The sequence below is a fragment of the Wolffia australiana genome, chromosome 6, assembly GCF_029677425.1.
Source record: "Wolffia australiana isolate 7733 chromosome 6, ASM2967742v1".
Taxonomy (NCBI): Eukaryota; Viridiplantae; Streptophyta; class Magnoliopsida; order Alismatales; family Araceae; genus Wolffia; species Wolffia australiana.
The window spans coordinates 300,032-312,297 of record NC_135840.1 but is presented as its reverse complement, the minus strand read 5'-3'; the positions used below and the strand labels follow the sequence as shown (position 1 = coordinate 312,297).

General features: G+C 38.5%; 1 protein-coding gene across 1 annotated transcript; it reads left to right on the top strand.

Annotated features, from left to right (window-relative positions):
• The first annotated feature begins 7,341 nt into the window (after positions 1-7,341).
• LOC144704348 (vacuolar cation/proton exchanger 2-like) lies at positions 7,342-11,028 on the top strand. The gene is made up of 12 exons (XM_078576751.1): positions 7,342-7,682; positions 8,098-8,327; positions 8,446-8,513; positions 8,624-8,652; positions 8,732-8,928; positions 9,011-9,223; positions 9,427-9,558; positions 9,872-9,988; positions 10,069-10,122; positions 10,249-10,365; positions 10,442-10,532; positions 10,613-11,028. The coding sequence occupies exons 2-12, from the start codon at positions 8,112-8,114 to the stop codon at positions 10,624-10,626; spliced, it is 1,248 nt and encodes a 415-aa protein (XP_078432877.1). The 5' UTR covers positions 7,342-7,682; positions 8,098-8,111; the 3' UTR covers positions 10,627-11,028.
• Positions 11,029-12,266: the final 1,238 nt, after the last annotated feature.

Below are 12,266 nucleotides of genomic sequence, written 5' to 3'. Positions count from 1 at the left end.
CCCATGTATAAGTCGAGTTAACAACTCAAGTAGTCCAATAAAATTTCTTAGCCATCCAAATATGTTAAGTATATCATCTTATTGATTAATTATTATCAAGTCTCCCCTCTATGGGGTGCCAAGCTATACTCCGTACTCCACAAGATACAAAGTATTATATTGATTCACTCATGAAATGTCCATCATTGATTACTATCAATGTATATTCCCTCAACTGTTTGATGATCCTAGGATAACTTTTGGGTTTTTCCAAAATTTTAACCTCTAATTTTTTAAATCAGTCATCTGAGTGAGTACTAGCATTCAAAAATTAGTGTGATACCAAAGACATATTCCAATGCCTTTGAGAAAGACTTCATTGCATTGTCTTCCTTGAGCTTACTCCTCTTATGTCATGGCCAGATGATTCAATATTTATCACTCAATTGTCTGCGTGAACTTCTTGATGCACTTGAACTAAGACTATTCAGAATTCCATGATTAGTAACATATAGGTCATAGTTATAGTACAATCGTCCATCCACAATTTGTCTTTGGTATCACAGGTCTAAGGGCCACCTACACAACCACAATGTGAATCATTCTAATTGACAGTTTGGTATAATACCACTCATGGATGCATATGAAATGATTCGATGAATTATTTTTTCTTAAGAACATCCACCATATATCTTTAGTTTCTCTACACTAGTGGCTCTAGGATTTTCCATATCATATGAGCGAGACTAGATAGTGTTATTCAATATGGATATTTAAATGTCTTTCTCAAGTATCATTTCATTAAGAAATATTTAGAACACGTGCTTAAAGACTATTGGTCTCCGTATTATGATCTCATCATAATTCATCAACTTAGATCATGTATACATGAACTTCATTATAAGTATCGCATGAATATATTATATTAATGAAAAATGAACGAGATGTGGAAATTGTAATTGACTTGTCAACCACATATATTCAATAAATTAATGAATAATGATGTCGTCATTATACATAGATCATAATCATTTTAACATCTCTCTGAATATTCATGTTCATAGGATACTTGAGAAAAGTAATAAAATATCAAGATGGAATATCACAATATAGTCCCACTCGCATGATGAGTGTTGCCTATATTATAGCCATTTGTGTGGAAATATAAATGACAGATATTGGTTTCTTTGTAAGAGAAAGACTTAAGTGAATTAATTTGTATGATCCCTAAATTGTATTAGGCCAATATGCCACTCAACTTTATTCTAGTAGCATTGAAGTATGTGGTACACAGAACCTATTGGAAATATATGTGGTATGCAAGCCAATCGCACATTCCACGCCTCATCAAATGTTCCTTGATACTATATATACATATTCATTGTAATGCACTTGTGATGCATATAGTTGAAGTTCATGAATACACGCAATGACTAAGTGAATTATGTTGAGATTGTAGTATGGAGATCGAGTTAAATGTGTTATAAATATTCTTATTCAAATGACACTAAAAAATGGCATTGAATTATCCGGAAAGAATAGCATTGTCTAGTTTCACTCATATGATATGGTTGATAATGTAGCCGTCAGTGTGGAGACATTAATGACATATAATGAGTGCTCCAAAAAGAGTTCACTGAATTGATATGTGTGAATCCCTAAATGGTATTATACCTATAGTCAATCAGGTTGATTCATGTTGTGATTGTGCAAGTGGTCCTTAGACGTGATACACCAAAGATGGCTAGAGGATGGACGATTGTGTTTTGACTATGAACTACGAGTTTCTAATAAGAGGATTCCAAACCGTCCTAGCTTGGATGCATCAACAAGTCCATAAAAGGTGATTTTATGGTCAACATGGGATCGCCTGCCCTTGGTATTATAAGAAGTTTACTCAAGGAAGATGGTGTTGTCAAATCCCTAGTAGGGGTTGTGGAAATATCAAAAAAGTTGTTTTGTGATAATTATCCATGCGTCAATACTAACTAGAATGACTAATTAGGGTTTGACGATATAAAGTACCTTAAGTCATTTGGGAGTCTCGTGTGGATGAGAGATTATACATAGAGAGTAACTGATGAGGGTAAAGGTTCAATGATAAAATTAAAATACTCCTTTATATATTCTAAGGTACAAGGTACTGCTTGGCACCCCATACGGTGACAACTTAATGAAACAATTGGGTCAAATAATTCTATCATTAATGAATAGATATGTGTTATAGTTAATAAATGAGGTCAGCTTAATAAATAGTTATTGGCCATTAAAATTATTAACTAGACTGATACATGGGCCTAAAGGGTCACGTGCACAATGTTTTTGGATGTTGGTGGACATACTCCAAGTTCGGGGCTTATATTAATTGTTCCCAAGGACAATGACTTTTATACGATTTTCCCCATACAATATAAATAGAGGGGGCCACACTCATTTTGATACCCATGTGACTCAATTTGATTGCCCCCTCTTTCTTCTCTTCTATTTTCCCAAGTGATGCTTCTACTAAGGACTGGATGGAGATGAAATAGGATTTCCAATATCATAGTTTATGGAAATAAATGGATATGTCTGGAGGCTTGACATCGGAACTGCTTAAGGATGATCACTTGAGTAACCAAGATTTCTATGTTTTAGTTTTTGTTTTTAGTTTTCTATGCTCTTTGTTTTCATATTAGTTTTTTATTTGATATTTTGCTGCACAATCGATTTCTAACTTTGTTGCTTAAACCCCAAGATTTTCCAATATAACTGAGAAACCAAATATGTCTTGTGGATGGAAAGTTGGGCCTTGAATATGATTTACAAGTTCTAATTCATGGAATTCAGATGTTGGAAGAAATTAACAAAGATGATTGAGTGATTAATATCAAATCGTTTGCTCTCATGGTAGGAGTGGAGTTAAAGAAGGTGATGTGACAAAGTCCTTGGCACATGCAATGGAAATCTATGTGTCCGATGAGCCAATCACACATTCCATATCTAGTTCATTGTTCATTAATATAATATATCCATTGTAATGAATATGTGATGCTTATAATGAAGCATGTGGATACATGATATGCCCTAGTGAACATTGATGCGATCACTAGTCTTTTATAATGCGCTCTAAATATTTGTATCTGAAGAATGATTAATTAGGACATCAAAACATCTGAATATAATATTACTATCTAATCTCACTCATATGATGAGCACTATCAGTTCTGTAGCCATTATTGTGATGACACTGAGGATAGATGGTTGGTGTTATTTAGCAAAATTAGTTCACTAAATTGATTCATACAAATCCCGTAATTATATTATACCAAAATTTCAATCATATTAATTCACACCACGCTTTTTATAAGTGGTTTCTTACACCAAAGACGTCTTCTAGATGAATGGTTGACTATGACTTATGAACGCCTAATCATGAAATTCTAAACAATACTAGTTTGAGTGCAGAAAGAGGTTCACGAAGCTAATTGAGTGATCAAGGTGGGATAATCCACTAACGGTATAAGAGGAAAGATCTCGAAGAAGATGTTTTGATGAAGTCCTTGTCCAATAAGTGAAATATCATAGAAGAGTTATGCGATGATTTCCAAACACATTAGTACATAGGGTTTGATAGTTGACAATACCCTAAGTCATCGTAAGAGCATCAAATTAATAAGGGACTATACATACTTGACAACTAATGATAGACATATTCCGCATGAGTCAATACGCACTCCATTTATATAATCTAACATGCGAGGTATAGTTTGGCACCCCACATGTTAGAGACTTGACCTACCGACAGGGTTAAATTTATATGACATTATCATTCTATATGACAATATTATCAATTAACTCAAATGGACAACAATGGTTATTGAACTATTAGAGTCGTTAGCAAAACTAATATATGAGCCTCGAGGGTCAGATGCGGATGGTCTTTTAGGTGTTGAAAGATCTACCTAAAGTTAGGAGGTTTTATGAAAATTTATTACTTAATAGAAATAAGGGAAATCCCTTAAATAAATTTACGCAGGCCAGAAATTTTCAAGGCCCTTACCCTTCTTCTCATTTGTCCCTTTGGCTCCTTTTCATTCTTGATGTGATATGGACAATGTAACAGCGATGATGGAGCATGAGCGGGGCTCACCAAGGTAAAGGATGAGCTGGGGATTGCATGGATATGTCTAGAGGTTGAAAACTTCAAGAGTTCAACACATATCACTCAAGGATCCAAAAATTATTAGGTGTCATATGTGCCGAGGTGATTTGATCAAACTTTTGTAGATGTCATTTTGATTCCTTCCAAAATTTTCCCGATGCAGGATCCCTTGTGTTTCATCCAAATCATGGCCATAGAAGACAACAACATGTATTGTAGTACAAACATGATGTCTAATTAGGGTTTGTTAATTTGTAGTACCTTATGTCATCATAAGTGCGTCATGCAAGGGAGGGCTGATTGATGGAAATATATGTGGTCGGCAAGCCAATCACATGTTCCACATCTCATTCAATGTTCAATAATAGAACATATCCATGTTCATTAAAAGTGCACGTGTGATGGTTATAATGAAGTCCATGAATACATGATCTTACTTAGTGAATTATGATGAGATCATAATACAGACATCACTAGTCTTTAAGCATGTGTTCTAAACATTCCTATTCAAAGGATACGCGAGAAGTACATCGAAGTATCCAGATAGTATGTCACTGCCTAGCCTCACTCATATGATGAGCGTGACCAGTCAGGTTGCCATTAGTGTGGAGACACTAAGGATAGATAGCAGGTGCTCTTTAGTGGAAAGGGTCCACTGAATTGATTCGTACGAATCCCTGAATGAGATTATACCAAACTGTCAATCAAGTTGATTCACCTCATGGTTGTATAAGTGGTCCTTAGACTCGAGACACCAAAGACGTCTTGTGGACGTACAGTTGCACTTTGACTATGACCTATGTGTCCCTAATCATTGGATTATATATAGTCTTAGTTCGGGTACATCAAGAAGTTCACGAAGATGATTGAGTGGTCGAGATGGGATCGTCCACCCTATGTATAAGAGGTGACAGCTCGAGGAAGACAATGCGATGAAGTCCTTGGCCAAGGCAATGAAATATTAGAGAAGAGTTCTCCGATGATTTTTGAATGCATCAGTACTAACTCAGATGACCGATTATGGTTTGATAGTTGACCATACCTTAAGTCGCTCTTTGAGCACCAAGTGGATGAGGGATTATAAGTACACGGTAACCAATGACGAATTGGTTCCTTGAGTGAGTTGATACACACCCCTTTGTATCTTCCAGAGCACGAGGTGTAGCTTGGCCCCCCGCATGTTGGAGACTGAACCTATCAATTGGGTTAAATCGATCCAACATTAATTAGTCTATATGATGATATAGTTAATTAATTTGGAAGGCCAATAAAGGTTAGTGGCCACTAGAGTCGTTAACTAGACTGATACATGGGTCTAGAGGATCACACACAAATGGTCTTTTGGACGTCAGAAGATATACTAAAGTTTTGTGGGTTTTTATGAAAAATACCCATGTAGTATAAATAGGGGAAGGCCTTCAACGAAATTCACCGAGGCCAGAATTTTTCAGGAGCCTTTCCTCTTCTTATCCCTTCTCTCCACAACTCCTCTCCACTCTCGATGCGATCGAGACGACGATGATGGAGATTGAATGGGGCTCGTCAACTAGAAAAAGGAGATCCAACACACTGAGGACCACGTGGATACGTCTAGAGGCTTCAAACTTGTACAGCTCGACTCACGTTCTGGGTTTTAAGGAATCACGAATGAGATCCGTGCACAGGTACTTTGTTTTATGATTTTATCGATGCTGAGCGATTTCACAGAAGTCTTCTGCTACGTATCGTTATGAATTCTTCATCTAGATCTAAGTCACTAGAACCCAACACTGATGATTGCACACCAACCAATGATTGTAAGGCACTTCAAGAATGTCATTATTCTCATTTGGGTCATCTAGGGCACGAGGTGTAGCTTTGCTCCCTTAGATATGGAGACATGACCTATCCGTTGAGTTAAATTGATCATTGATTAATTAACCAATATCTTAATATAGATAATTAGTACGGATAGCCAGTTAAGTTTATTGTGTCTTTTGAGTTACTAACTATATTTGTACATGGGTCTATAGGGTCACACATATACGATATTTTAGATGTCTAAATACATACTTAAATTTTATGGGTTTTGTAAAAATATATTTATTAATTTTAAAAAGTAGAAAGCCTTAAATAAAATCAACCCAAACTAGAATTTTAAAGTGCCCATCCTTATTCTCCCTTATCACCTTGGCTGCATTTGCCTCCCAAAGCAAACAAAATGGTGACTCGATGATTGTGGGTCAATAATGTGCCTCATTAAGGAGGAGATTCGATCTGTCAATGATCACATGGATACATACAAAGCATGAACAAACGAATAGCTCAACACATCTCCTTAAAGAAATCAAGTAATGAAGGATTCAATTTTTGCAAAGGTGATTCAATCATCATATGTTAATTGTTTTAAGGTTATTTATAATTATGGTATAGTTATCAATGCATGAATCATAAGAGTCTCATATTGATCACGATCTAAAACCAATACATTCCTCCCCAAGGGCAAAGTTCTAATTCATGCCATCTCTCACATCTCCTTACACACTTTCCCCCTTCAATACATTGACCATTACCATCTACTGGCCATGTTATATTCGATGGTCTTTCATTCACTTAGTACACTAAACTACATCAGACTATTCATTTTCGTATGTTTATAACTAGAAAAGCCCATCTTTCATCATTAATCTCTTTCCTACCTTTCTCTAAACTCACTCCTTCAATTCCCTTGGCCATCCATTTTAATATCTCCCCCCACAATTATTTTGTCCTTTTCCTTAAACACGTTCAATTCATCCTCCTTTCTCATACGCCACACCTCTCTCTCTCTCTCTCTTATCTCACCCTTACATTGTCTCTCTCTCTCATTAACTGATGGTAGTGAATTCCAAATGGATTTACTTTGATCGTCAATTTTTTTTATACACTTTTGGCACTACTGTACTTCCAAACTGTTTCCTTAACTGTGTTTTTGACTTTGACGTAACTTTGACTCAGGCAATATCCTCGCAAAGGTTGTGACATTATTTTCCTTCGGCTCACTATTTATCTTTGCGTTCAAACTCTAGAACAATTCGGAATTAACAATTGGGACGATCGTGCATAACTTGGTATGGAGATGGCGGACTTGTGTATATTCTACTGACAGGTTCACGTCAGCGAGCGGCCGCTGATTCCTCTCAATAATTAATGGACGGAGGTGAAGGAATTGACTGTCGGTGATGGTCTGTCCAGAAAACAAGTTTAGCGGAGAGAGGCGGGGGCCCAATTTCTCTCCTTCCCCGAAGCTTCCTTATTTTTGTGCGGGAAACCACCGCCTTCCAACGACTACGGCGATCCAAGAGCAGACCCAGATTCCTTGCAGCGAGTGGTGCCGGCGACGGCGCAAGCAAGGAGAGAACGAGCAGGCGATTGGAGGGATTGTTGCGCGCGAAGGAATCTTCTGCCTTTCATCTTGGCGAGGAGACGGGGTAATTCGCTTCACCAATGTGCAACAAGAGGGGTTGACGATCGAGCGTTGGCCCTGAACACGAACAGGAGGTCAGGCAAAAGAAGGGGGAGTCTGGCTGCGGAACTCGGGGTATGTCTTTTTTCCCCATGTCTTATGCCCTTGTTCATGACCGAGCTTCAGATCTTCAAAGATATCATCTTGCGGTCTCATCTGTTGACCCGATTTCCTTCCCTGGATCTTATCCCTCTCATCACCGCGTATTGTTCTCTGTCCGATTCTTCGCGTCCTCGTTTTAGATTTTCTTTTGTTCGTGTTCATGTTGAGGCTACTCTGGAAACCTGGGGGAAAATAATTGTGACTGAAATCGTCTCCCTAGATCGAATTGAATTAAGGGTTACATCCTCCATCGTATTCGAACGAACGGATCTTCTTCGGGCCGAAAATTTCCGTATGATTCAGAAATCCAAACCCATAGATCCCAATATTGATTTCGGTCGCCCAGTGCTTCCTAGGTTGACTGTTTCTCTGATTTTTAATGGCGCAGACGGTCGGCGAGACATGGAAAAGGATCGAGATGAGGAGAAGACCCTCGTTGGTCGATCTTTATCGCCGAGGAATATGCAGGCGTTTGAAGTATTTCAGCCGCCCATTTCCAAGGGATCTTTGAACGGATTTCTTTGTAGCATTCATACTGTTCTGTTCAAGGCTAAGATCAATCTCTTGTTGCCGTTCGGGCCGATGGCGATCTTGCTCCATTACCTCACACGGAAGCATGTAAAACCACTCACTACTTGTTTTGCTCAGATTACACTGTCGCATCCGACAGAGATGGAGGGAGGAAGATTGATGCATAATTTTTCTCCATAAATAAAAAAATTTGCCTCAATTTCAGGGCTGGGTGTTTGTTTGCAGTTTGATTGGGATAACTCCTCTTGCTGAACGACTAGGCTACGCTACTGAGTGAGTCTTTTCTCAAAACATTTGACGTAAAATCTCTTCTTTTTCATGGAATTTTTAACCGATTGAAAATGGGAGATCTAACAACGAATGCTGCTGTCTCTGTGGCGCAGACAACTCTCACACTTCACCGGCCCCACAGGTTCACCTCTGACTTCCGCTCCCAGAAACTCTCTTGCCCAAGTTTAAGCCGCCTTATCCAAGTCAATTTTCTCTGCCAGTCGGAGGACTTTTGAATGCCACGTTCGGAAATGCCACGGAGATGATAATCTCCCTCTACGCGCTAAAGAATGGGATGATCCGGGTCGTTCAGCAATCGCTGCTGGGGTCCATCCTTTCTAACATGCTCCTGGTTTTGGGTTGCGCTTTCTTTGCAGGAGGAATCGTTCATCACCGAAAGGTTCAGGTCTTTGACAAGGTACTGCCTAGAATTTTCCTCATGTTCTTAAATTAGGGCCATGATCAAAAGTCAACTCTTTCTCCTTCTTTGATTTATCCAGGCTGCAGCCGTGGTCAACTCAGGCCTGCTGCTGATGGCTGTGATGGGCCTCATGTTCCCGGCCGTGCTCCATTTTACGCGGTCCGAGGTCCAATACGGAAAATCGGAGATAGCTCTCTCCAGATTCAGCAGCTGTGTCATGCTGATCGCTTATGCCAGCTACCTCTTTTTCCAACTGAGGAGTCAGCGCAGTCTCTACACATCCGTTGATGGAGTGAGTCCCTCGCGAAACCATGCCTCTGGATTAGTAGATATTGTTGAGAAAGCATTAAATGTTTCTTGTCACTATGCGTATTTATTTTCTGGACTTGAATATGTTGGCCCAGAGTACGGTGATGCACAGTTTATTCTGGTTTTGTTCTCTCTCTTCCTCTCCTGTTTAAGTACTGAATCTGGATTCTCCCTGGATTGGGGTAGGAAGGGCTTAACGAGAGTGAATCTGAGGAAGATGAGGCGCCAGAGATATCCCAGTGGGAAGCAATTATCTGGCTGGCGGTTTTGACGACATGGATATCCATACTTTCTGGATACCTCGTAGATGCCATACAGGTATATTAGGTGCTAGCTTTTCTCAGTTTTGATATTTATTATGGCTTCGGCCGACATATGTTGAATGACTGCCGTGATGATTCTGGGTAAGTTGATAAATGTTTCTGGGTTTCCTAGACCCCTTCCCAGTTATCCTGTTTTTTTGAAAAAAATAAAAGCATGTAATGCATTGCCTTCAGTGCATCTAGGCTGCTTTCCATGTGAGGAGCGTAGCATCCAGTGAATTATAAAATAAATCTCAGATCATTTTTTACTTTGCATCATTTAGGGCATTCTCTGAGGATTGATGAAAGATGGATGACCTTTTTCACAGGGTGCGTCTGAATCTATGAACCTACCAGTGGCTTTTATCAGCGTTATTTTGCTTCCCATCGTTGGAAACGCTGCTGAACATGCTAGTGCAATCATGTTTGCCATGAAGGATAAGCTTGTAAGTGCTCAGAATATTGAACATCATCTTTCAATCTACAGCGTTAAAATTTGTTCCGTTTATTGTTTGATTTATCTTAGGACATCTCTTTGGGAGTTGCGATTGGATCATGTACTCAGATATCAATGTTTGTGGTGAGTGACCTCATTTTTTTATTTATTTCACTTTTCGAACAGTGTCATCTTGATCGTCACATAGAAGAGGGGGGTTGGAAGTTCGGGTATCTTTTCCCTGATCTGTAGCTCTTTACCTGATTGCAGATCCCTTTCTGTGTTGTTGTCGGGTGGATCATGGGAAAGCAGATGGACTTAAATTTTCAACTTTTCGAGACAGCTACACTTTTTATAACGGTGTTGGTGGTGGCATTTATGCTACAGGTCTCCATTCTTCTGGAATTTCTTTGAATGTTTAATCGTCGTAGTTGAGTGCATTGTTGACTTTTATTCTGTGCAGGAAGGGACCTCCAATTACTTCAAAGGGCTGATGCTTATCCTTTGTTATCTCATCGTTGCTGCGAGCTTCTTTGTGCACATGGATCCCACGAGTAAGCTTCTTCCCTTGCCAGTTTTCGTCGTCATATTTAATTATGCTACCCTTTCTTGATACAGTTTGGTTTCTATGCAGATGACGATAATTGAGCAAGCTCTTTCACTGGAGCAATCCAGACTTATATGCTCGCAAGAACCACTGCAGTAGAGGGCTTCTTGGCATATTAGTGTGCGCGGGAATGGGATTGGAAGAAGCTGGGTTAATCATATGTAGGAAAGCCCTCTTTCTCATGTAGATCTATCTCTGAAGGAGCAGAACTGGCTGGAGACTCTGCTCGGGGGGAGGTAAACTATCGGTGTATCTCTTTTTATGGGCCCCAAGGTTGAGGAGGAGAGGCAGGCCAGCTAGTATGTCTGGCTTGGTTTTTTGTAAGCTCATCTCAGATATTAACCTTTGGCTTCCTCTGAGGACGTCAAATGATATCTTGAGAGTCTGATTGATCACGTTCTAGAGAAAGTAACAAGGCAAGCTGAGACTTTGAAGAAATAGAACACGAGGGCTCTTAAATATTCACTTAAAAAGTAAGTCAATGGCCCAAACTCATCCAATCAAGGCAAGTATGATGGTTCCTGTTAATGTTTTGGTTTACTATAGGATGCATGGTTTGATGATTGTGGTTTGTTTCTATTCAATTCAACATGGAATCGGTCACTATGGTATAAGATGGAAGATCACAAGCAAGGTTAAGAGAATAACACAGATGAATTAAGAAAATGAATGAAAGCAGAAACTAATCCGAGACGGCTCCTGAAAGACATTGATGCATTATTTTTTCCCACCTCCAAAACACTATTTTCTCACCACACTTTAAGAAACATCGCTACCATTTTTAACGTACGCACGTTGTAATCAGGGCCGAAACGTAACTCCCCCTTATTTATCCCCACGTGGCCCCCGAGACCGAAGCCGGAAAATTGTTGCAGAATGATCTTATCTTGTTACTAAAATGACATACAAATTTCTATATTCTTCCATGTTATTAAAACATCAGGGCTTGAATACGAGGAAATCAAATGCTCGGGATATTATTGAGTTCTTCGAATTCACGAAACAGGCAAAACTTGCTTCTGCTATTAAAAAAAATGAAGAAAATCTTTATAATCATTTGATACACGTGATGTAATGTGAATCTTTGAATTGGAATTTTAGTTTACTTCTGTTTAAAATATAGTTTTCACACGTATATAATGATGTGTGATGAGTTGACGCGGTTCTATTAAGAAATGTGTAATGAGTCAACAGAAAGTTCTCTAATTCAGGTCAATATAGGAAATCACTAGAATCCCATCTTATGAAAAAGATAAAGACGTCCATTACTTCAAACTATATAGACCTGCATTTTAATGATATGTTTGAATAAAATTTTAAAAATAATTGAATATTGATTCATTTTAAAACTATAATATGATGTATGATGTTTAAAACTGGTTGTCAGATGCAATAAATGAAATTTTAATAATATATTTTAAATGAAGATTTTACAAACAGAATATAGTAATATAACTTTGAAAATTGATGCAATTTAAAATTATAATATGAGCTTTGATGAGTTTAAGTGGTGAATATAAGGGTTTTAGTGCTATTGAGTGGATGAATGTTCAAAGTGGATTATGCCACACCGACCCTCACTCAGTGGGTTGGACATCAGATTCAGAATCACACATATGCAGATGAGAACTTCATGTAGTTCAAATTATGCAATGATACATGCATTGAATGACTACCTTCA

Coding starts and splice junctions, on each gene's coding strand:
- LOC144704348 (XM_078576751.1), top strand. CDS start 8,112: ATGGAAAAGGATCGAGATGAGGAGAAGACCCTCGTTGGTCGATCTTTA. Junction 8,653..8,731: donor ACACTTCACCGGCCCCACAG/GTTCACCTCTGA, acceptor TTTCTCTGCCAG/TCGGAGGACTTTTGAATGCC. Junction 9,224..9,426: donor TCTACACATCCGTTGATGGA/GTGAGTCCCTCG, acceptor GGATTGGGGTAG/GAAGGGCTTAACGAGAGTGA.